The 23,605-nt window shown below is 60.6% G+C and overlaps 2 protein-coding genes across 6 annotated transcripts; both read left to right on the top strand.

Moving 5' to 3' along the window:
• Positions 1 to 23: 23 nt before the first annotated feature.
• GATA1 (GATA binding protein 1) lies at positions 24 to 8,821 on the top strand. 3 transcript variants are annotated; one of them, XM_062512136.1, is made up of 7 exons: positions 100 to 220; positions 4,264 to 4,434; positions 5,011 to 5,169; positions 6,469 to 6,614; positions 6,701 to 6,745; positions 7,790 to 7,915; positions 8,459 to 8,821. In XM_062512136.1, the coding sequence occupies exons 2-7, from the start codon at positions 4,305 to 4,307 to the stop codon at positions 8,783 to 8,785; spliced, it is 933 nt and encodes a 310-aa protein (XP_062368120.1). In that variant the 5' UTR covers positions 100 to 220; positions 4,264 to 4,304; the 3' UTR covers positions 8,786 to 8,821. The 3 variants fall into 3 exon arrangements, with proteins under 3 accessions (XP_062368118.1, XP_062368120.1, XP_062368119.1); XM_062512135.1 differs by lacking the exon at positions 100 to 220 and adding an exon at positions 3,139 to 3,365; XM_062512134.1 differs by lacking the exon at positions 6,701 to 6,745 and having other exon boundaries at positions 24 to 233.
• An 854-nt stretch (positions 8,822 to 9,675) lies between these two features.
• HDAC6 (histone deacetylase 6) lies at positions 9,676 to 23,603 on the top strand. 3 transcript variants are annotated; one of them, XM_062512125.1, is made up of 26 exons: positions 9,677 to 10,110; positions 10,629 to 10,711; positions 11,083 to 11,137; positions 11,270 to 11,310; positions 11,620 to 11,665; positions 12,172 to 12,266; positions 13,243 to 13,320; positions 13,627 to 13,695; positions 14,063 to 14,159; positions 14,698 to 14,763; positions 15,078 to 15,125; positions 15,365 to 15,454; positions 16,585 to 16,688; positions 16,997 to 17,064; positions 17,399 to 17,612; positions 17,901 to 18,029; positions 18,566 to 18,734; positions 19,352 to 19,485; positions 19,587 to 19,655; positions 19,787 to 19,976; positions 20,619 to 20,768; positions 21,170 to 21,344; positions 21,593 to 21,813; positions 22,241 to 22,396; positions 22,618 to 22,746; positions 23,218 to 23,603. In XM_062512125.1, exons 1-26 carry the CDS (start codon positions 9,781 to 9,783, stop codon positions 23,287 to 23,289), a joined length of 3,078 nt encoding a protein of 1,025 aa, XP_062368109.1. In that variant the 5' UTR covers positions 9,677 to 9,780; the 3' UTR covers positions 23,290 to 23,603. The 3 variants fall into 3 exon arrangements, with proteins under 3 accessions (XP_062368107.1, XP_062368108.1, XP_062368109.1); XM_062512123.1 differs by lacking the exon at positions 16,585 to 16,688 and having other exon boundaries at positions 9,676 to 10,110; positions 17,181 to 17,612; XM_062512124.1 differs by lacking the exons at positions 13,243 to 13,320; positions 16,585 to 16,688 and having other exon boundaries at positions 9,676 to 10,110; positions 17,181 to 17,612.
• The last annotated feature ends 2 nt before the right edge of the window (positions 23,604 to 23,605 follow it).

Genomic DNA, 23,605 nt, shown 5'->3' on the forward strand with positions numbered 1-23,605 from the left:
TTAGCCCCCCCCCCACCCTCCCCCGGATTTGAGGAGGGGACCCCAGACCCCTGAGCCCCCCCCATGCACCGAACCAGTGCCAGGAGCAGCGGAAATGAAGAAAATTCAACCCAAAATGTTGGATTTGGGGCCGAAAACGTCAGATTTGGGGCTGAAACACAGAGAGATGAAAAATGCACAGATTGGACCCAAAACTGCTGGATTTGAGCCCAAATCTCAGGTGAGGGCAGCAGGTTGGGGAAAAAAAATACTCATTTTTGGGGGTTGGAGATGTGGGGCTGAAAATCTTCAGTTCTATGGTGAAAATTTCTGAGTGTTGGTAGAAAATCCCCAATTTTCAGATGCAAATCTCCAGTTTTAGAGTGAAAGTTTTCAGCTTTATTTTGATAACCTCGAATTTAGCTTAAACCTCTGAATTTTGGGTTAGAACTCATAACTTTGGGTGAAGATTCCCAGTTTTGGCTTGGAATTTGTAATTTCAAGATGAAAAATCCCAATTTTGGGGTTGATAATAGAATTTCCAGGCTGGAAATTCCAATATTGGCTTGAAAGCCTTCAGTTTTGGGGCTGAAAATCATCAAATTTGGAATCAGAAGACTGACTTTGGTGCCAAAAATTGAGAGTTTTAGACCAAAAGAATACCCCAGTCCTGATACTAAGGTTGAAATTCCCAGTTTAATGTCTGAAACCACCAATCTGGGACTGAAAACAGCAACTCTAGGGTTAAACTTCCTACTTTTTGGGTTAAAACACCAAATTTTGGGGCTCTGGGATCCATTTCTTCTTGAAAACCCCGATTTTGACGCCTGTAAATGTCAAAATTGGGTCTGAAATTCCCCAGTTTGTTGCCAAAAGAAATGAAATTTGGACTGAAAAATCCCTATTCTGATGCCAAAATGGTGAATTTCCGGCTGAAAATCCTAAACTTTGGCTGAAAACCATGAATTTTTACCCTGAAACCTCAAATTTTAAGCTGAAAGTCCTGAACTGAACATCAGTCCAAAGATCTGAAATTTTACATTGCAAATTCTGAGTTTTACCCCAAAACTTCAAAATTTGGGGCTCCCAACTCAATTTTTCCCTTAAAAATGCTCTTTTTGAGTACACTGAGGCCTAAAAATGCTCAATTTGGGGCTCAAAATCCCTGTTTGGCTGCTGAAAAAATTGAACTTGAGGCCAAAAATCCATAATTTTTGCTTGAGAGCTTCAAATTTCATGCTGAAAACCCTGAATTTTTGGCTGAAACTATCAAATTTTAGACTGAAAATCCTTATTTTTTTGTCTTGAAATCTCAAATTTTGAGGCTCCCAGTGTTTTTTTTCCTGTTATGCTCTGAGTATTCGAGGCCTAAAAATTGCCAAATTTACACTTCAATCCAAATTGGTGCTGAAAAATTTAATTTCAGACCAAAAATCACAAATTTCCAGCTGAAAACTTCAAATTTGAGGCTGAGAGATCCTGAAGTTTGGGCTGAAATCCCTGAATTTGGGGTGTCAGGCCCGGAATTGGGGGTGTTTGGCCTGGAATTTGGGGTGTCAGGTCCCAAATTGTGGGCTGAAAGCCCTGAATTTTGGGCTTAAAACCCCAAATTTGGGATGTCAGGCCTCAATTTTGGGGTGACAGGCCCAGAATTTGGGGTGTTTGGCCTGGATTTGGGGTCTCAGTCTCATATTTTGAGTGTCAGGCCTGAATTTTGAGGTGTCAGTTCATCATTTGGGGTGCCAGGCCTGAATTTTGGTGTGTCAGTTCCACATTTTGGGTGTCAGTTCCAAATTTTGGGTGTCAGGTCTGAATTTAGGGGTGTCAGGCCTGAATTTGAGGTGCCAGTCCCACATTTCAGTGCAAATTCCAAATTTGGGGTGTCAGGCTCACATTTTGAGTTTTCAGGACACATTTTGGGGTGCCAGCCCCACATTTCAGCACCAGTTGCAAATTTGGGGTGCCAGCCTCACATTTCAGCGCCAGTTGCAAATTTGGGGTGCCAGTCCCACATTTTGGGGTGCCAGCCCCACATTTCAGCACCAGTTGCAAATTTGGGGTGCCAGTCCCACATTTTGGGGTGCCAGCCCCACATTTTGGGGTGCCAGCCTCACATTTCAGCACCAGTTGCAAATTTGGGGTGCCAGTCCCACATTTTGGGGTGCCAGCCCCACATTTCAGCACCAGTTGCAAATTTGGGGTGCCAGTCCCACATTTTGGGGTGCCAGCCCCACATTTTGGGGTGCCAGCCTCACATTTCAGCACCAGTTGCAAATTTGGGGTGCCAGTCCCACATTTTGGGGTGCTAGTCCCACATTTTGGGGTGCCAGCCCCACATTTCAGCACCAGTTGCAAATTTGGGGTGCCAGTCCCACATTTTGGGGTGCCAGCCCCACATTTCAGCAACAGTTGCAAATTTGGGGTGCCAGCCCCACATTTTGGGGTGCCAGCCCCACATTTTGGGGTGCCAGCCCCACATTTCAGCGCCAGTTGCAAATTTGGGGTGCCAGTCCCACATTTTGGGGTGCCAGCCTCACATTTCAGCGCCAGTTGCAAATTTGGGGTGCCAGTCCCACATTTTGGGGTGCCAGCCCCACATTTCAGCGCCAGTTGCAAATTTGGGGTGCCAGCCCCACGTCCCGGTGCCAGTTCCGAATTTGGGGTGCGGTACTGACGCAGGCCCTGCCCTCCCGGGGGGGTCCCCCCTCTCTGGCCGGAGCTGATAAAGGGCCCCAGCCCCGCCCGGCCCCCCCAAACCAACCGCCGGGGCCCCAAAATCTGATAAGGCCTTATCAGCCCTCGGCAGCCCCGGGGCCGTTACCGCCCCCCCCAAACCCCAGAACCCCCAAAATCCCCCCCAAAATCCCCCAAATCCCCCCAGACCCCACAGGCTCCCACTGTGCTGGGTGGGTTCTGTCCCCCCTCCCCCCCAAGTCCCCCCTCGCTGAGGGCCCCCCCGGAATTTTTGGGGTGTTGGGGGCGGGGGGGGGGTGTCAGGTGGGGGTGGGGTCCCAGAGCCCCTCCCCCGCCCAGCCCCAGGGCGGGGCCGCCCCTCCCCCAGTGTCCGTCTGTCCGTCCGAGCTGGGACACGACTGCTCCAGGTCAGACACCCCCCTTGGGATTTGGGGGGGTCTGGGGAGGGGATGGGACCCCCATATCCCTGGGGAAGTCAGGGAATGGGGAGAAGGGGTCTGGGCGCTGAACTGGGGGGGCACCCAGGGGTCTGGGACCCCCCAATTTGGGGACTTGGGACATTGGGGGTCCCCAGGGGTTTGGGACACCCCCCCCTTCTCCAAATTTGGGGTTCCAGAGATTGAGGTGGTAATTTGGAGGGTGCAGGATCCCCCAGTTGTGGGACTGAGGTGTGGGGGTCGCCAGGGGTCCAGGTGAGAATTTGGGAGCGGGGGGATTGACCCCCAGGGGTTGGTGACCCCCCACTCCCTGTTTTGGGAACTTGAGGGTTTGGGGGTCCTGGGGTGCCGGGTGATAATTTGGGAGGCACATGGGGGGTTGGGGGTTTGGGGTGCTGATTTGGGGGGGCACTGAGCGTTTTTGGGGGGCACAAGGGGTTTTAGGGTGCTGATTTGGAGGGGGACTGAGGGATTTTTGGGGAGCACTCTGGGACTTTGGGGTGCTGATTTGGGAGGGCACTGAGGGGTTTGGGGGGCACACAGGGGTTTTGGGGTGTTGGGGTGCTAATTTGGGGGCGCATTCAGGAGTTTTGGGGTTATGATTTGGGGGGCACTGAGGGGTTTTGGGGGGTACACGGGGTTTTTGGGGTGCTGATCTGGGGAGACTGAGGGATTTTGAGATGCTGATTTGGGGGGACACTGGGAGGTTTGGGGAACACTTCGGAGTTTTAGGGTGCTGGTTTGGGGGGCATTCAGGAATTTTGGGGGGGCACTCCGGGGTTTTGGGGTGCTGATCTGGGAGGGCACACAGGGATTTTGGGGTGCTGATTGGGGGGGGCACTGAGGTGTTGGGGGGGCGCACAGGGGTTTTGGGGTGTTGGGGTGCTAATTTGGGGGGGCATTTGGGAGTTTTGGGGTGCTGATCTGAAGTCAGTGAGGGATTTTGGGAGGCACTCAGGGATTTTGGGTTTTTGGGGTGCTGATGTGGGAGAGCACTGAGGGATTTCGGGTTGCTGATTTGGGGGGGCACTTAGGGATTTTTTGGGGGACACTCCGGAGTTTTGGGGTGCTCATTTGGGGGGCACTCAGGGATTTCTGGGGGGGCACTAAGGGATTTTGGGGTGTTGGGGTGCTGATCCGGGTGTCTCCGCAGGCGGCCCTGCCCCCCCCCCGAGCCGGGTTTCGGGGCCCCCCATGGAGTTTGTGGCGCTGGGGGGGCCGGAGGGGCCCCCCCCATTCCCCGACGAGCCCGGAGCCTTCCTGGGGCTGGGGGGGCCCGAGGGGCTGGAGCCGGGGGGGCTTCTGGGCCCGTACCCCCCACCAGGTACCCCTGTCCCCCTGTGTCCCCCCGTCCCCTTGGCCCCAGTATCCTCCCGTGTCCTCACACGTGACCCTCTGTCCCCACGTCCCCTGACAGCTGCCCCTCCTTGTCCCCCCTGTGCCCCCTCACCAGTGTCCCCCTTATCCCCAATGTCCTTCCGTGTACCCCAATGTCCCAGTGTCCCCAGTGTCCCCAGTATCTCCAGTGTCCCAGCCCCCTTGATGTCCCCGATGTCCCCGTGTCCCCAGTGTCCCGTGTCCCCCCACAGTGTCCCCAGTATCTCCAGTGTCCCAGCCCCCCTGATGTCCCCGATGTCCCCTCCCCCCACACGGTCCCCGTGTCCCCATGTCCCCAATATCTCCAATATCCCAAATATCTCCAGTGTCCCAACCCCTTGATGCCCCCAATGTCCCCAGTGTCCCCCATGTTCCAAATGTCCCACTGTCCCCTCCCCCTCACGCTGTCCCCCATGTCCTCTCCCCCCCACTGTCCCCAATATTTCCAGTATCCCCCAATATTCCCAGTGTCCCCCGGTGTCCCCCATGTCCCCTCCTCCTGATGCTGTCCCCTGTCCCCCAGGCCGTCTGTCCCTGGTGTCCTGGCCTGAGGGGGGGTCTCTGGGGGGCCCCTCCTGGACCCCTCCCCCCCCGGAGCCCCCCCGGTTCCTGGAGCTGCTGCAGCCCCCCCGGAGCCCACCCCCCCCGGGACCCCTCCTGGCACCGCCGGCCCCGCCCTGCGGTGAGACTGGGAGGGACTGGGAAGGACTGGTGGGCACTGGGGGAGCATTGGGAGGGACTGGGAAGGCACTGGGAGAGACTGGTGGGGCTTACTGGGGTGTGCTGGTTCATACTGGGGTGCATTGGGAAGCTTGCTGGTGCTCATACTCGTTTATACTGGATCTCATACTGGTTTATACTGGGGCCCGGAATGGTTCATACTGGGTAACAGATTGGTCTCTGTTGGCTTGTACTGATTTATACTGGTCCATACTGGGCCATACTAGTTAATATTGTGTTACGGAGATTGCTGTTGGTTTATACTGGTTTATACTGGGCTGTACTGGGCAGAGCTGCAGGAGGACCCTGGGGTGTGTGCTGGGCTGCCCAGTGCCTTGTCCTGCCTTGTACTGGTCCATACTGGTTTATACTGGTGTAGGATATCCATAGTGATCTGTGCTTGTTTATACTGGTGCAGGATATTCATAGTAGTGTGTACTGGTTTATACTGGTGCAAGATATCCCATAGTCATCTGTGCTGGTTTATATTGGTGCAGGATATCCATAGTAGTCCGTAATGGTTGATACTGGTACAGGATATCCCATAGTGGTTTGTACTGGTTTATACTGGTCCATAATGGTTTATAGCGGTTCAGGACATCCCACAGTGGTCTGTGCTGGTTTATACTGGTCTGTACTGTTTTATACTGGTTGATACTGGGCAGAGTGTGTGAACTGGAGAGAGGTCTGCTGAGATGCCCAGTTGCTTTACTGGTCCATACTGGTTTTTACTGGTGTGTACTGGTAATACTGGCTTGTACTGGTGTGCAGTGGTTTGTACTGGTTTTTACTGGTTCAAACTGGTTTGTAGTAGTTGGTAGTGCAGAGACAGGGAGAGCTGGGGGTGGACACTGCCTTGTACTGGTTGGTACTGTCGGTACTGGTTGGTACTGGGCAGTGTTGAAACTGGGGGTGGATACTGGAGTGTGTGCTGTGGTGGTCCATGGGGGTTTATACTGGTCTGTACTGGTCTAAGCTAGTTGTACTGACTTTTACTGTTTTTTACTGGTCTAAACTGGTTTGTACTGGTTGATGCTAGACAGAAAATCTGAACTCTGGGGGGGTACTGGGGTGGGTGCTGCCCTATGCTGGTCTCTAGGAGTCTATACTGGTCTGTACTGGTGCAGACCGGTTCATACTGGTTTATACTGGTTTGTGCTAGACAGAACGTCCCAGCTGGGGTCAGGCATTGGGAGGTCAGTGGGCGTTTCTCTCAGTCCGTACTGGTGCGTACTGGTCCTCACTGGTGTGCGCTGTGCAGAGGCGCGGGAGTGCGTGAACTGCGGGGCCACGGCGACGCCGCTGTGGCGCCGGGACGGCACCGGGCACTACCTGTGCAACGCCTGCGGGCTGTACCACCGGCTCAACGGGCACAACCGGCCCCTCATCCGCCCCAAGAAGCGCCTGGTGAGCCAAAAAACACCGCTGAAACACCCCAAAAACACCCCAAAATCCACCCCAAAAACACCCCAAAATCTACCCCACGCCACCAGCTCAACGGTCACAACCGGCCCCTCATCCGCCCCAAGAAGCGCCTGGTGAGCCCAAAATCACCCCATAATCCACCCCAAAAACACCCCAAGATATACCCCGAAAACACCGCAAAAACACCCTGAAATACCCCAAAGTCTACCCCAAAAACACCCCAAAATCTACCCCACACCACCGGCTCGACGGGCACAACCGGCCCCTCATCCGCCCCAAGAAGCACCTGGTAAGCCCAAAAACACCCTGAAACACCCCAAAACCTACCCAAAAAGCACCCCAAAATAACCCCCAAATCACCCTGAATCACTCCAACAACACCCCAAAATCCACCACAAAATAAGCCAAAAAAACCACCCTGAAACACCCCAAAATCCACCCCAAAAACACGCCAAAATCTACCCCACGCCACCAGCTCAATGGGCACAACCAACCTCTCATCCGCCCCAAGAGGCGCCTGGTGAGCCCCAAAAACACTGCAAAATCTACCTCAGAACACCCCAAAATCCATCCCAAACCCACCCCACACCATTGGCTCAACAGGCACAACCAGCCCCAAAATCCACCCTAAGAAGTGCCTGGTGAGTCCCAAAATCCACCTGGGGAACCCCAAAACCCCCGTGAGACTCCAAGCCCTCCAAGGGACTCCCAAATTCCCCCAAAGCCCCACTTACAGCCCAAATCTCTGTCAAGTCCCCCCAAGTTCCCCTCTAACGCCTCCAAATCTTCCTCAAGTCTCCCCCAAACCCTCTCTAATCCCCCCAACCCTCCCCAAATCCCTCAAATCTGTCCTCCAGTGCCCCCAAAATCCACCTCTAATCCACCCCAGACACCCCCAAATCCTCCCAAACCCCCCAATCCGCCCAAACCCCTCCTTATATCCCAAATCCCCATCCATTCCCCCCAGACACCCCAAAATCCCCCTCATCCCTTCTTGCACTTCCAAATCCCATTTTAGTCCCCCCAAACCCCTCCTTACACCCCCAAATTCAGCTCAAACCCTGTCTAGTCCCCCCCAATCCCCTTTCAGCCCCCCTAAACTTCGCCAAACCTTCTTCCACGAAACCCAAATTTTCCCCCTGCCCCTTTTTGCGCAGCTGGTGAGCAAACGCGCGGGCACCGTGTGCAGCAACTGCCAGACGAGCACCACGACCCTGTGGAGACGCAGCCCCCGCGGGGACCCCGTGTGCAACGCCTGCGGGCTCTACTACAAACTGCACCGGGTGAGAGACCCCAAAACATCCCTAAAACAGCCCAAACCCACCCCAAACCCGGTGTGCAACACCTGCAGGCTCCACTACAAACTGCACTGGGTTAGAGATCCCAAAACATCCCTAAAACACCCCAAACCCACCCCAAACCCCGTGTGCAACACCTGCAGGCTCCACTACAAACTGCACCGGGTGAGAGACCCCAAAACATCCCTAAAACACCCCAAACCCACCCCAAACCCCGTGTGCAACACCTGCAGGCTCTACTGCAAACTGCACCGGGTGAGAGACCCCACAACATCCCTAAAACAGCCCAAAATACCCCCAAATATCCCAAAATCCCCTAAGACCACCCCAGGACATCAAAAAACCCCAAAGATTCTCAGCTCAAGTGGGGTAAGGGGGGTATCTGGGAGGGGATTTTGGGGGTACCCGGGGTGCTGGGTTGTGATGGATTTTAGGGTTTTGGCTGATGGGAGGGTCAGGATGGGGGGGAGGGGTGCAGACACCACCCCCGGGGTTCAGGACCCCCCCCCAACCCCCATTTCCCCCCAGGTGAACCGGCCGCTGACCATGCGCAAGGACGGCATTCAGACCCGCAACCGCAAGGTCTCGGCCAAGGGCAAGAAGCGGCGCCAGGGGGGGGGCGCCGGGCCCGTGGGGGTCCCCGAAACCTCGGTGGGACCCCCTCTGCCCCCCCCCGCGCCCCCCCAGCCTCCCCCCGAGGACCCGGCCTCACTCTTCGCTCTCGGGCCCCTCGTCCTGTCCGGGCACCTCCTGCCCTTCGCCCCAGCTGGGCCCTTCCTGGGGGGCCCCGGTGGAGATTACGTGGCCCCCCCCACCCCCAGCGCGGCCCCCCCCGGGCTCAGCCCACAGCTTTAACGGGGGGATCCCAATACAGTTTGGTATCAAAACAGAGCCCGGCCTTGTTCTTTGGGGGTGCACTGGGAAGAGGGGGTGGGAGAGCGGGGAGTCGTGCTCCCCCTACTACGTGGGGGCGGTGTTTCGGGGGAAACCACAAAAATCCTTATTAAATGGTACTCCCCCGCCATGGACAACGTATAGTTGGTCCCAAGATGGCGGCCTCCACGGGGTACAGGCAACATGGCGGCCCCCACGGGCAGAGCCGACATGGCAGCCTGTAGAGCCACAGTCTTTCGGCAGCTGCCAGGCCACGCCCCTTGTTAGGTCAAGCCCCGCCCCACAACTCGTGGTGTCACGCCCCTCAGCCTCGCTCCTGGCCCGCCCGCCCTTTACGTCATCACGGCGCGCCCGGCGCCAGCTTCGCGCGGGGCTGCAGGTGAGCGAGGCGGCTCCGGGCTCCGCCCGGTAACTCCGGAGTCCCCCCGAGCCCCTGTGGGACCTCCCAGACCCCTCCAGGGACCCTCCCGCACTCCGGGAGACCCGCGGGAGACCCGGGAACCGCCCTGGCCCATGGAGACCCCCGGGCCCATGGAGCTCCTGGCGCCCATCCTTATCCGCCCTTTCCAGCCCCGTTTGTTCCCTGCAGCCCCTCCCGCAGGGCCCCACTCTCCCCCTCCCCCGCTGTCCCCTGCTGTCCCGCCCCGTGTCCCCTAACCCGTGTCCCCCCCAGGCCCCCCGCGATGCCCCCCCCCGCGCGCCGCTAGAGCCCCCGGCTGCCATGGTGAGATGGGTGTGGCCACTGGGGCGGGGCCTGAGGGGCGGGGCTTCCCATGGGTGGGGGTTGCACGCCCCTGCCCAAAACCCTGGGTTGCTGTGGCTCGCATGGGGTGGGCGTGGCCTGTGTGGGGTGGGCGGTGCCTAACGGGGGCGCGGCCTCCCTGGCTCCGGTTTTACCAAAGGGCCCCGCAGGGGTGAGGCTTGGCATGGGCGGGGCTGCTGTGGGCGGGGTTTGAATGGGTGTGGTCGGTGGGCGAGGCTCACGCCAGAGGGCTTGGGTTGGGTGGGCGTGGCTTAAAGGGTTATTGTGGGATGGGCGTGTTTTGCGGGCTAGGCGTGGCCTAAAGTTTTTTCCCGAAATGGGCGTGGACGAAAGGGGTTTGCGTGCTGGGCGTGGCCTAAGGGTTTCACCGGGTGGGCGTGGCCCTGTGGGCGTGTCTGACGCAGGCCCCGCCCAGGGCCGCGCTGGGCGGCGGCTCCCCCAGCAGGGGGCGCTGTTCCAGGCGCGGAGGCGCGGGCGCGCACGGGGCCGGAGGGCGGGGCTGGAGGCGGAGCTTCAGCAGCTGGTAACGGGGGGGACCCCAAAAATGGGGGGGACCCCAAAAATGGGGGTTTGGGGAGCCCTGGGGTGTCCTGGGACGTAGGGGAGCTTCAGCAGCTGGTAACAGGGGGGACAACAGAAATGGGGGCTTGGGAGGTCTGGGGGGCCCTGGGCTATGGGGCGACTGGAGGAGGGGATGGGGATGCAGCAGCTGGTATCGGGGTGGGGTAAATTTGAGGGGATTTGGGGTGTCCTGAGGGCTCTGGGTGGGGTGCTCCCCATACTTGGAGCCATTGGTGGAGGGGGGGCTGGGGGTACCCCAAATTTTGGCTTCTTTTCGGGATGGTCCAGGTCAGCAGCAGCCCTGTGTGGGGGGCAGGGCCCTGATTTGTGGGGTCATGGCTTGGGGCCATGAGGGGCTCCCCTATAGCAGGGTCCCTTTGGGGGTGGGGGCTCCAGGACACCCGGATGGTCAGGGGTGCTTTGGGGTCCCTGGGGGTGTCGGGGTGTCCCAGGACCCCCCATGCCCCCCTCCCCGAGCAGGATTTGGGGGCAGAGGCCGCAGCTCCCACTGGGACAGGACTGGTCAGTGATGGAGGGAACAGAGCCGAGCGTGGGGACAGCCGGTACGGACCCCCTGGAGTCCCCCAGGTTCCACCGGACCCCCCACACCCCCAAATCCCCCTCGTTCAATTCCCCCCAAATCCCCCTCCCCCAAAGTTCTTCCTGAAGTCCCCCCAAAATCCTCTCCCACCAGTTTTCATCCCCAAATCCCCCCAAAACCCCACTTTTCTCAACCCCCCAGACTTTGGGATCACCCCACCCCCAAATTGGGGTGGGGGTTCTGGACACCCCAATTCCCCCCTTATCCCAAGCACCTGCTCCCCTGTGCCTCCCAAAAAAATCGGGTGATTTTGGGGTGCTATCCTGGGCTTTGGGGGGAGTGGGGGGTACCCCCAAACCCGGGGGTGTCCCCTAACATTCAAGTCCCCTGCAGCCCCCCATGGGATCTGGTGCTGGAGGGGCTGGTCCAGCGCTGCGTCCCTGTGCAGGTGAGACCCCCCCCCAAATTTGGGATCCCCTCCTATTTTGGGATCCCTTATCCATTTTGGGGTCCCTGGGGATTTTGGGGACACACCCCCGGGATTTGGGGGACCCCCCTGACACCCCCCATTCCTCCCCAGTGCCGCCCAGCCACTGACGAGGAGCTGCTGCTGGTGCACAGGTGAGGGGAGGGGTCTGGGGGGGGATTTGGGGATCTGGGGAGGTTTGAGGAGTGATTTGGGGGGGCACTGAGTGGTCTGGGAGGTTTTGGGGAGTGGAAGGGTGTCTGGGAGGTTTGGGGGGATCCCTGTGGGGTTTGGGGGGCCCTGAAGGGTTTGGGGGTCCCCAGGGCGATGATGGGAGCACTGGGAGCCCCCTAGGATTTTGGGGGTCCCCAGGGGGAGGATGGGAGCACCAGGGCTCTCCCAGGATTTTGGGAGACTCTGGGGACCCCAGGCCAGCCCCTGAGCTCGGTTCTGGGGTCCCCCAGCCCCTCATTTGTGGCACAGCTGGAGTCCCCTGACAGCCCCCCACAGGTAAGCACCCCCTGATCTTGGGGTCCCCAGGGGGGTCCTCAAAGCCCTGGAAGCCTGGGGGGAGTTTTGGGGTCCCTTCCTGGACACCAGGGACCCCCCATGAGGGGTTTTGGGGTCTCACTGGGGGTTTTGGGGTCCTCCCTAATTCCAGGTCCCTCCCATGAGGATTTTGGGGTCCCCCTGGATACCCGGGTGGTCCCTGGGGAGGTTTTAGGGGTTCTTCCATGGTGTTTTGGGGTGCCCTGACACTGGGTCCTTCCCATAGGGGTTTCGGGGTCTCACTGGGGGTTTGGGCTCACCCCCAATTCCAGGTCCCTCCCATTGGAGTTTTGGGGTCCCCCCCGATGTTTTGAAGTCCCCCTAAACCCTTGGGTTCCCCCATGGAGGGTTCTGGGTCCCATTTTGGGTGATTTGTCCCCACACCTGGAGGTTTTGGGGCCCTCCCCCATTTTTGGTGCTCCTCCCAGGGATTTGGGGACCCCCTCCTGATTTTGGGGTGCTCACAGGGGGGGTCGGGACCCCGCTGGGCCGTGGGGGCAGCGCTGGCACTGCTGGAGCAGGTGCTAGGGGGGACCCTGCGCAATGGGGTGGCCCTGATGAGGTATGGGGGAAATGGGGTACGAGGGGGAAAATGGGATACGGGGGGAAATGGGGTACGGGGGTTACAAATGGGGTACGGGGGGGAATGGGGTGGGTGGAAAGAAATGGGGTACAGGGGTACAAATGGGGTATGGGGTTTTGGGGGGCAAAAAGGGGGGGCGATAGAGGGTTACAGGGGGGTCAGAAAGGGAGTCTGGGGGGCAGAAGGGTCTGGGGGGGTTCAGGGGCTGGAGGTGTCCATATGGGGTCTGTAGGGGTTGGGGGGTCGGTAGGTGGAAGGTTTGGGTTCCATAAGGGGTCTGTAGGGGTTGGGGGGAGTTTGTGGGAGTCCATAGGGGCAGGGGGTTTGTGCGGTTGTGTGAGAGTTTATGGGGTTTTATATTTCTATGTTTCTTTGGGGTCTGTGGTGAGCTTACACGTGTCCATAGGCGTCCTCAGGAGTCTGTGGGGTTCATGGGGGTCTGTAGGGCTCCATGTGTCTCTATAGGAGTCCATGGGGGTCTGTAGGGCTCTATAGGGTTCACGGGTGTCTATAGGGGTCGGTGGGTGTCAATGGGTGTCTGTAGGGGTCCATGGGAGTCTATGGGTGTCTGTAGCACTTCACAGGGGTCTGTAGGAGTCTATAGGGCCCATAGGGGTCTGTGAAGGTCAATAGATGTCTATAGGGCTCTGTAGGGATTTATAGGTTCCATAGGGGTCTATAGAGTCCATAGAGCTCTGTAGGGTCTGTAGGGGTCTATAGTGTCCATAGGGATACATGGGGAATCTCTAGATGTGTCTAGGGTTCTATAGAGCTTCATAGGTGTCTGTAGGGGTCTATAGGGTCCATAAGGACCTGTAGGGTTCATAGGGGTCTATGGGGCCCATGGGTATCTATGAGGAATCTATAAGTGTCTATAGGGTCTGTAGGGTTCCATAGGTGTCTATAGGGGTCTGTAGAGTCCATAGGGGTCTCTCCTGTTTCTCTGCCCTGCCAGCCCCCAGGACCCCCAGGACCCCCCTGAGCCCACGGCCGTGGCTGCCCGGGTGGCCCAGAAACATCTGGGGGTGCAGCGGTGAGGGGGGGCACCCAATGGTGGGGGGGGCACACAATGGTGGGGGGCACCCAGTGGGGGAGGGGGCACCCAACGGGGGGTGCCCAGCTCCCGCTGGCACTGGGTCCTTTTTGGGGAGCTTGGGGTGTTTGGGAGGGTCTCAGATCCCTGGGTCCCATTTTGGGGGGTCTCAGTGTCCGGGTCCCTTTTTGGGGTGTTATTGGGGGGGGGGGGGTGTCACAATGCCTGGGTCCATTTTTGGGGTGTTTGGGGTGTTTTTTGGGGGGGAACTGGGGGTCCCACCCCTGACCCCACCCCCACCCCCAGTGTCCTGATTGTGGATTGGAGCCCCCAGCCTGGCCGGAGCCTCCCCCGGCTGTTCCAGGAAGATCCCAGGTGGGCACTGGGGATACTGGGGAACTATACTGGTGATACTGGTGAACCATACTGGGGCCACTGGGAACCATACTGGGGGCACTGGGGGCACTGGGGAACCATACTGGGGATACTGGTGAACCATACTGGGGGCACTGGGAACCATAGTGGTGGCACTGGGAACCATACTGGGGACACTGGGGGCACTGGGGAACCACACTGGGGACACTGGGGGCACTGGGGAACCATACTGGGGACACTGGGGGGCCATACTGGGAGGCACCGGTCCGTACTGGTGGCACTGGGGTTTACTGGGCTGTACTGGTCCGTACTGGTGGCACTGGGGTGGGTGCCCAGTCTGTGCTCAGGCTGTGCCCATCCCCCACAGCGTTCTGTACTTTGGGGCGCAGCGGGGCCGGGAGCCCCCCCCGAGCACCGGGCACGGCCCTGGAGAGGGGTTCAGCGTGGAGCTGCGCTGGGAGCAGGTAACCTGTAGGGGAACCTATAGGGGAACCTATAGGGGATATAGGGACATGGAGAGGGGTTCAGCGCTGGGAGCAGGTAACCTGTAGGGGAACCTATAGGGGAACCTATAGGGGATATAGGGACATGGAGAGGGGTTCAGTGTGGAGCTGTGCTGGGAGCTGGGCCATAGGGGATTATAGGGTTGGAGGGGCTGGAGAGCCTATATGGGCCTGTAGGAGTCTATAAGGCCCCCAGGGGTCTATAGGAGCTGGAGCATCTGTCAGGGTTTGTGGGGTCCCCAGGCATCTGTAGGGTCCCCAGAGGTCTAGAGAGGTCTATAGAGCTCTATAGGGATCTGCAGGGCTCTTAGGGGTTTATAGGAATCTGTAGGACTCTATAGGGATCTGTATGGCTCTTAAGGGTCTGTAGGAATCTACAGGGTCCCCCTGGGTCTATAGGGTTCTATAGGGTCCTCAGGGCTCTATAGGGATCTGTAGGGTTGCCAGGCTCTATAGGGTTGCCAGGCTCTATAGGGTCCTGGTCTCTCGGTGTCCCCAGCCTGGTGTCACTGATGGTGATTACGCCGCCGCCGCCTTCCACGTCCTTCTGCCCATCGCCTTCCAGGTGGGGCTGGGGGGGACAGGGGGTCCTGGGGGGGGCTGAGGAGGGGGTTTGGGGGTCCTGTGGGTTTGGGGGTCCCTATAGGTTTGGGGTCCCTGGGGGTGTTTGGGGTCCTTGTGGGGATTTTAGGTCTTTGTGGGGGTTTGGGGGTCCCTGTGGTGATTTGGGGTTCCTATGGGTTTGGGGGTCCCTGTGTGGGTTTGGGAGTTCCTGTGGGGATTTTGGGGTCCCTGTGAGGGTTTAGAGTTGCGATGGGGGCTTGGAGTCCCTGTGGGTTTGGGGTCCAGTCCCGCTGTGACCCTGTGGTGTTTCCTCAGTTCCAGCCCGAGCTCGTCCTGGTCGAGGCTTCGCTGGAGGATTTGGGGGTACGGGGGAGTCTGGGGGGTTTATGGGGTGCAGGGGGCTCTGTGGGGTCTGTGGCACTCTGTGGGTGTGGATGGGCTTGGGGAGGGGGGGGTCTCAAAGCCTGCTGATGCTCCCAGGAGTCTCTGGAAGGGGCTCTGGGGCTCTATGGTGTCCCTGGGGGTCTCTGGGAGTCTGTGGGGTCTTTGGGGTCTCTGGGACTCTCTGGGGTCCCTGGGGGTCCCTAACCCCCTGTCCCCAGGGGTCCCTGGGGGTCTCCCCTTCCGGGTTCTCTCTCCTGACCCACCTGCTCTCGGCCCTGGGGAGGGGACGGCTGCTGCTGCTGCTGCAGGTGAGGGGCATTGGGGACAGGGGGGGTGTGGGGGGTATGGGGGATATAGGGTATGGAGGATGTAGGGAATACAGAAGTACGGGGGCTGTAGGGGATGGAGGAGTATGGGGGTGTGGGGATTGGAGGTGTAAGGGGTGTGTAGACAATATAAAGCATAGAAAGTGTAGAAGTAATAGAAAGGGTGTAGGTATGCGAGGGATATAGAGAACAGAAGGTATAGGGGATATAGGAGGATGGGAGCTATGGGTGTTATGGGGGATAGAGGGGTAGGGGGTATGGGGCTATAGGGGCTTTAGGGTCTATAGGGGCTGTAGGGGTGGAGGCTATAGGGGCATAGGGTCTATAGGGGCTGTAGCATCTATAGGATTTACAGGGATTGTAGGGTCAATAGGGGCTATAGGGTTTACGGGGGCTGTAGGGTCTATAGGGTTTACAGGGGTTGTAGGGTCTATAGGTTCTCTAGGGTTTCCAGGGGCTGTAGAGGCTGTAGGGTCTATTGGTGCTATGGGCTTTCCAGGGGCTGTAGGGTCTATAGGGTCTCTAGGGTTTACCAGGCTGTAGGGTCTATAGGGTCTGTAGGGGCTGTAGGGGCTGTGGGCTGTCTGTGGGAGTCCCCTGGGCGGTTTAGGGCAGTTACAGATGCTTGTTGGGTTATAGGGGCCGGGGTGGTTATGGGGCACAGGGGGTCCCTCTTTGGGGGTGCATGGATTGCTTAGGGCATGGGGGCACCAGGGCAGCTATAGGGGGCATTCCGGAGCATTAGGGGCTGTGGGGTTGGGGGGGGCACAGGGGGCTATGGGGTTTGTGGGGGCTGTTCTGGAGGGCTGTTTTATGGGGGTTGTTTTGGGGGGGCTGTTTTTGGGGGGTGTTCTGGGGTTTCTTGGAAGTTCTGTTTGTGGGAGTTATTTTTGGGGGGGTTGTTTTTGGGGGGGGCCTGTTCTTGGGAAACTGTTTGGGGGGTTCTGTTTTGGGGGGCTGGTTTTGGGGGAGGTTGTTTTGGGGGGCTGCAGGGGGCTGGTTTTGGGGATTCTGTTTTTGGGGGCTGTTTTGGGGGGCTGCAGGGGCCGTCTGGACCATGCTGGGGGGTCCATTGGGCTCCGTGAGGCTCCCCCTGACCCCCCTCTCCACAGGGGGGGCCGGATTTGGGGGCATCCCCGGGGGGGGTGGGGGCCGTCCTGCGGACCCTGCTGGGGGACCCTGGGGACCCCCCCGGGCCCATCACCCCCACCCCCAGGTGAGGGGGCTTGGGGAGGTAAAGGGGAGGTTTCTTTGGGGGGGTGGGGTGTTTTGGGGTGCTGGGGGAACCTTGGGTGGGTTTGGGGGGGACTGTGGGGTATTTGGGCGGGGCTAGGGGGATTTGAGGGGCTCAGCTTTGGGGTGCTGGGGGTGTTAGGGGGGCTGGAGGGGATTTGGGGGAGCATTTGGGGGCTCTCGGGGGATTTTTGGAAGCTTCAAGGGAGGTGAGAGCTTGGGGGGAGTCACAGAGGTGCTGGGGGCAGTTTGGAGGTGCCCCCAGTCCCCCAACACCTCAGTTTCCCCCAGCGGCCTGGCCAGCATTGCCCGCACCCTGAGCGTCCACCAGCAGTACTGGGGCTGCCTGCAGAGCATCGGTGAGGGGGCACCGCCAGATCTGGGGTGGGGGGAGCCATTTGAACCTCCAAAAACTGAGCGGAGGCTTTGGGGGATGCACTAGGCCCAGTTGCTAAGGAGCCATCTTGGTTGCTAGGCCGCCATATTGGATTACCGCCATCTTGATTCCTCTCAGGGACACCCCCCTGGACACCCCAAAACTCCTCCCAGACATCCCAAAAACCCCTCATGGATCCTCAAACCCCCTTGGCGACCCCTCAGACCCTCAGGAACCCCCCCCAAGGACCCCAAAAATCTTCTGGGGGAACCCCAAAATTGGGTGGGAGTCAACCCTGAGGTGCCCCTCCTGCACAGAGGTCGAGGAGGAGGAGGAAGAGGAGGAGGAAGAGAAGGAGGAGGAGGAAGGAGAGGCAGAAGCAGGGGAGGAAGAAGAAGAGGATGAGGAGGAAAAGGAGGAGCTGGAGGGGGATGGGCCCCCCCCAGAGACCCCCCCGGAGCCACCACCTAGAGCCCGAGTGGGGCTGGTCTATGACCCACGGATGGAGGAGCACAGGAACACCTGGGACAGGTGAGGGAAGGGTTAAACACCTGGGACAGGGGAGAGAAGGGTTAAACACTTGGGAGAGGGTAGGGAAGGGTTAAACACCTAAGAGAGGTGAGGGTGTCTCTCCGGTGTTTTTGGAGTGGATGATTTTTTGGAGGGTTGTTTCAGGTGTTTTTGGGGTGGATTTAGGGGGCGTTTTTGGGGTGGTTTTTGCGGTGGATTTTGGGTGGTTTTGGGTTGATTTCAGGCGATTTTGGGGGTGTTTCTGGGGTGTTTTGGGGGTGATTCCAGGTGATTTTGGGGTGTTCACAGCCACCACCCCGAGTGCCCGCAGCGCCTGGCGCGGGTGCTGCAGCGCCTGCAGGAGCTGGGGCTCGCCCAGCGCTGCCTCCGGGTGCCCGCCCGGCTCGCCAGCCCCCAGCAGCTCCGAGCCTGCCACACGTGAGGGGGCACAGGGGTGGAGAGGGGTCCTGGGGGGGTTCCTGGAGGGTTCTGAGGGGTCCTGGGGGGCTCATGGGGGAGTCCTGAGGAGTTTTGTGGTGTCCTTGGGGACCGTGGGGTGTTCTGAGGGGCCGTGGGGGTCCTTGAGGGTGGGGAACAGGGAGAGCCTGGGGGTTGGGGGCTTAGAGGTGTTTTGGGGACAGGTCCCTGACTGAGAAATTTGGGGGGGGTTCTTGACTGAGGAGTTTGGGGGGAGTGGTCTTTGGGGGTGTCCTCGATGAGGGAATTTGGGGGGATTTGGGCACGGGAGCTGCAGGGCAGCTAGCAGGTCCCTGAGGTGGGGATTTGGGGATCTCTGCCTGGGCAGTTTGGCGGTTCCCTACCAGGGAATTGAGGTAAATTCGGGTGGTTTTGGGTCACTACCTGGGGATTGGGGGTGACCTCTCTGTTTCGGGATGACCCCTCTGTTTCGGGGTGCACTGGGGTGACCCTGCTATTTTGGGGTAACCCCTCTGTTCTGTTTCGGGGTGCCCCAGCCGTGCCCACGTGCGGGCTCTGTCCCGGACCCCGGTGCTGTCCCCACGGGAGCTGCGGGCGCTGTCCCAGCGCTACAACAGCGTTTACCTGTGCCCGAAATCCTACACCTGTGCCCGCCTGGCCGCGGGCGGGGCCTGCTCTGCTGTGGGGGCCGTGCTGGGGGGCCAGGTGGGCAAACGGGGGGGGCAGAGGGGGGGTAAGGGGGGCAGGGGGGCATGGGAGGGCAAACGGGGGCAGCCGGGTGTGAAGGGAGCACGGGGGGGCCGTGCTGGGTGGCCAGAGGGACAAAGGGGGCGCCGGGGCTTTGAGTCCTGCTGAGTTCCCCTTGTCCTGCTGGGGTTTGGGCATTTTGTGGGATGGGGGCGGCTTTTTGGGGATGGGGGCATTGCTTTGGGGTCTAAGGTGTCTCTGCAGAATTTGGAGGTGTCTGTAGTGTTTGGGGGGGGGGGGGGTGTCACAGTGGGGTTTAAGGATCTCTATGGGATATGGGGAGGTTACAGCAGGGTTTGAGGGTCCCAGTGGTGTTCAGGGGTCGGGTGTCCTCCTGATCCCCTGACCCCCCTGTGCCCCCCTGACCCCTCAGTGCCCCCTGATCCACCCCGTGTCCCTTGATCCCTCTGTGTCCTGACCCTTCCCTGTGCCCCTTGACGCCCTCTGCCCCCTGACTCCCCCTGTGCCCCCCTGATCCCCCCGTGCTCTCTGATCCCCCCCATGCTCTCTGACCCCCCTGTGCCCTCTGACCCCCTCGTGCCCCCTGACCCCTCAGTACCCCCCTGTGTCCTCAGGTGCGCTCGGCTCTGGCCGTTCTGCGCCCCCCCGGCCACCACGCCCGCCCGAGCTCTGCCGGGGGCTTCTGCCTCTTCAACAACGTGGGGGTGGCTGCACGCCATGCCCAGAGCCTGGCGGGGTCCCCCCTCAGGTACGGGGGGCCTGGGGAATGTGGGGACCCTCCCTCGGGTACGGGGGATCAGGGAATGTGGAGACTCCCCCGGGGCTCCCAACACCCCCTGTGCCCCCCAGGGTGCTGATCCTGGACTGGGACGTTCACCACGGCAATGGTACCCAGGAGATCTTCGAGGAGGACCCCAGGTGTGGGGACAGGGGATGCTGTTTTGGGGTGGTAGGGGGATTTGGGGTGGTGGGGGAGTTTGGAGTGCTGGGGTGTTTGGGGTTCCTGGGGCGTTTGGGGGTCCCTGACCCCCCCCCGCCCCCTCCCCCAGTGTCCTGTACATGTCCCTGCACCGCCATGATGGCTCCTTCTTCCCGGGGGGGGCCGGGGGGTCCCCGCGGCGCCGGGGGAGGGGTCCCGGCACCGGCTTCACCCTGAACGTGGGCTGGGGGGGGCCCCGCGTGGGGGACCCCGAGTACCTGGCAGCCCTGACCCGACTGCTGCTGCCCGTGGCCTGCCAGGTGAAGGGGGCTGGGGCAGAGCTGGGGCTGTTCTGGGGTCCGGGTCTACTTTGGGGTCTGGGTCTGTTCTGGAGGCTGGGGCCATTTTGGGAGCTGGGTTTGTTTTGGGGCCCAGGGTGGGTCTGGGGCTGTTTTGGGGTTCAGGTCTGTTCTGTGGTCTGGGTCTGTTTTGGGGTCCAGAGGCATTTTAGGTCTCTCTATGGGAAGCGTGGGACCCTTTGGGGGCTGGGTCCCTGTGGGGAGGGGGATCTGGGTTGGTTTTTGGGGGGACGTAGGTTTGTTTAGGGGTGGTTGGGTCTCTCTGAGCAAGGGCTGTGTCCCACTTTGGGGGCTGGGTCTCTGGGGGTTTCTGGGGGATCTGGGTTTGTTTGGGGGCAGCTGTGATGCTGCGGGGGGGGTCTGGGTTTGTTTGAGGGGCTGGATGTGGTTTAAAGGGCCTGAGCCTTTTGGGGATCCTTTTTTGGGGGGCTCTTGTCTTCATTTTGATGTTCAGCTCCCATGGGAGAGTTGTGACACTTCGGGGGGGTCCTGGCTCCATTTGGGGGGGATTAGTGCCCCCCCCATTTGGAGCTGTTGAGTTTTGGGGAGCCGGAGGGGAGCCGTGTGCCCCCTGTGCCCCCCCTGACGGCCTTGACCCCCCAGTTTGGGCCGGAGCTGGTGCTGGTGTCGGCCGGGTTCGACGCGGGTCGGGGGGACCCCCTGGGGGGGTGCCTGGTCTCCCCCCAGACCTTCGGCCTCATGACCCATCTGCTGGGGGGGCTGGCGGGGGGGCGGCTCGTGCTCGTGCTCGAGGTGAGGGGGACCCCAAAGGGGGGGGGCTGGGGTCCCCAAAGAGGGGCTGGGGTCCAAAGGGGAGGGCTGGGATCCCCAGGGGTGCTGTTGGCGGGTCCTGGGTGGGTCTGGGGGTCCCAGTGCGGGGTTCGAAAGGCCCTGGGGCTTTGGGGACATTCTCTAGGGAGATGGGAAGACTTTGGGGGTCTGGGGGAGGCCTGGAGGTCCCAGTGCGGGGTCAGAGGGGCTGGGGGGCCTGCTCAGGGTTTGGGAGGGTGCAGGAGGCCTGGGGGTCCTGGCGGGATTTTGGGGTCCCCGGGGTTTTTACCTGGGGGGGGGATGTTGGGGGTCCTATGGGAGGGGTCCCCTCGGGGGGGTAGGAGGTCTCTGGCCCTGGGGGTCTCTGAACCGGGCTCTCACAGGGCGGGTACAACCTGGCGGTGACGGCCGAGGGGGTGGGGCAGTGCCTGGGGGTCCTGCTCGGGGACCCCCCCACGCTGCCCCCCCCCGGGACCCCCCAGCCCGCGGCACTCCGGGCCCTGAGCCGCACCCTGCGAGCCCAGCGGGGCTCCTGGAGCTGCCTGCAGCTGCCTCACGGTGAGACCCCTCCCCAAAATATCCTCCCGAGCCCCCACGCAGCCCCATCCACCCCGGGGCCCCCAAACCCTATCCTAGCCCCACAGGGACCCCCAGGACCCCCCGAGACCCCCCAGTCCTCAGCCCAGAACCCCTGAACACCCCCTGGGACCCCGAACTCCAACATGAACCCCCAGACCCCAAAGCTGACCCAGCCCTAGAGGAACTCTTCAGGGGCCCTCCCCCAAATTCCTCCCTCTCTCCCCCAGCTGAGCCCCCACAGGAGTCTCCCAAAGAGGGGGCGGGCAGCGATGACGTCACATCCACCACCGGTGACGTCACAGGGTCAGCCGACTTGGACTCCGCCATTCACCGCTTGGGGGCGCTGCAGCTCGGGGACGCCCCGGGGGCGGAGCCTCCACCAGGCCCCGCCCCCACAGCAGCGGCCGCGGCCGCCCCCTGCTGGGAGGAGGAGGAGGAGCTGGAGGAGGTGGGGGAGGGGAGCGGGGGGGTTGGGGTTTTGGTGGGATGGGCTGTTTGGAGGGATTTGGGGTTTGGGGTTTTGGTGGGAAGGGTTGTTTGGATGATAGAGGTTCGGGGGGATTGAGGTTTTGTAGGGAAGGCTTGTTCGAGGGATCAGGGTTTGGGAGGGATTTGGGGTTTGGGTGGGAAGGGTTGTTTGAGGGATGGAGGTTTTGGGGGGGGTTTGGGATTTGGGGTTATGGTGGGAAGGGTTGTTTGGGGGGATTTGGGATTTTGGCAGCGGCAGGTTTAGGGAAGGGAGGTTTTGGAGAGGGATTTTAGGAGGGGGTACCGGGGGGGTGGGTGTGGATTTGGGGAGGAAGATTTGGAAAGTGGGTTTTGGGGTGCGGGTGTTGAGGAGTGGGTCTGGGGCCCCGATTCCTCCGGGTCGGCAGGGGGCGCTGTACGCCGTGACACCTCTCCTGGAGTGTCCCCACCTGGGGGCTGTGGCCCCGCCCCCCCCCGGGGGGGCCCTCGGGACCGTCCTGCCCCCCCCCTGCGGGACCTGCGGGAGCCGCCGTGAGAACTGGCTGTGCCTGAGCTGCCACCAGGTCAGGGACCCCAAAAAACACCCCTGCACCCCAAAACCTGCCTCCTGTACCCTGAAAACACCCCTGCACCCCAAAACCTGCCTCCTGCACCCCAAAAACATCCCCTGTACCCTGAAAACACCCCTGCACCCCAAAACCTGCCTCCCGCACCCAAAGCCCATCTCCCGCACCCCAAATCGCTCCCGAGAGCCCAGAGCTCGATGGCCCGGTGCCTGCCGCAGGTGCAGTGTGGGCGCTATGTTGGGGGGCACATGGTGGAACACGGCGACGCCTCGGGGCACCCCCTGGTGCTGAGCCTGCGGGACCTGGCGGCCTGGTGCTACCCCTGCGGGGGCTACGTCACACACCCCGTGAGTGCCGGGGCTGTCGGGGGGTCACTGGGGTCACTGGGGGTGTTTGGGTTATCTGGGGGTCGCAGGGGTGTTCGGGGTATTCAGGGGGTCCTGGGGGGTCTGAGGGGTCCCTGCACTCCCCTTGAGTTTTTTGGGGGATTTGGGAATGAACCATTGGTAGATGGGGGTTGGGGGGTAACACAGTGGGTTAAACCACTCTGAGTGTGGGGGGACACGGGGGGAACCATTGAACTGCTGGGGGGGGGGTGACGCTGGGCTGAACCACTGTGGAACGGGGGGAGGGGGGTGTGTGTGTGAGAGACAGGAGGTTGGGATGAACCATTGGGCATGGAGGGGGATTGGGGCAAACCATCAGGGTATGGGGGGGCACTTTGGGCTGGACCCTTGGGGACTGAGGAGGGGAGGATGACGTTGGAAAGAACCACGGGGGAGTGTGGGGGAGTTTCCTTATCTAACTCCAACCCCCAGGTGCTGCTCCCCACCAAGACCTTCATCTACCGCCTCAAATTCGGCTCTGACCCCCCCACCTCGTCCTTCTGAGTCCCTCCCCCACCCACCCCCACCCCACCCCCCACTATTAAAGGGCTACACACGTGCCATTCCCCCCCCCCCCAATCACCAGCACCCCGGGACCCCCAAACCCCCCCTGGGCCAAAGGCTGGGCCGGACCCAGGGACGGGGGAGGGGCAGAGAGGGGGGGGGGCACCTCCCCCTCCCCAAATCACCGCGGGGGGGTCCCGGGCACAGCCGGGGCACGCGGGGGGACCCCAGTTTTGTATCCCCCTCCCCTTTTTTGGAGGGTTTTGTAAAATCCCCTTTGTTACGCCGAGACACCAATAAAGACACTGGGCGAGGC

The sequence above is a fragment of the Cinclus cinclus genome, chromosome 33, assembly GCF_963662255.1.
Source record: "Cinclus cinclus chromosome 33, bCinCin1.1, whole genome shotgun sequence".
In the NCBI taxonomy this organism is placed as follows: Eukaryota; Metazoa; Chordata; class Aves; order Passeriformes; family Cinclidae; genus Cinclus; species Cinclus cinclus.

Bases quoted from the DNA above. Each gene is read 5' to 3' on its own strand.
- HDAC6 (XM_062512123.1), top strand. From the start codon at position 9,781: ATGGGTGTGGTCGGTGGGCGAGGCTCACGCCAGAGGGCTTGGGTTGGG. The intron at 17,065-17,180 runs GTGAGGGGGCAC...CTTGGTTGCTAG, and splicing joins GGGCTGCCTGCAGAGCATCG to GCCGCCATATTGGATTACCG. The intron at 18,030-18,565 runs GTGAGGGGGCAC...GGGGTGCCCCAG, and splicing joins CAGCTCCGAGCCTGCCACAC to CCGTGCCCACGTGCGGGCTC.
- GATA1 (XM_062512134.1), top strand. From the start codon at position 95: ATGAAGAAAATTCAACCCAAAATGTTGGATTTGGGGCCGAAAACGTCA. The intron at 5,170-6,468 runs GTGAGACTGGGA...TGCGCTGTGCAG, and splicing joins ACCGCCGGCCCCGCCCTGCG to AGGCGCGGGAGTGCGTGAAC. The intron at 6,615-7,789 runs GTGAGCCAAAAA...CTTTTTGCGCAG, and splicing joins TCCGCCCCAAGAAGCGCCTG to CTGGTGAGCAAACGCGCGGG.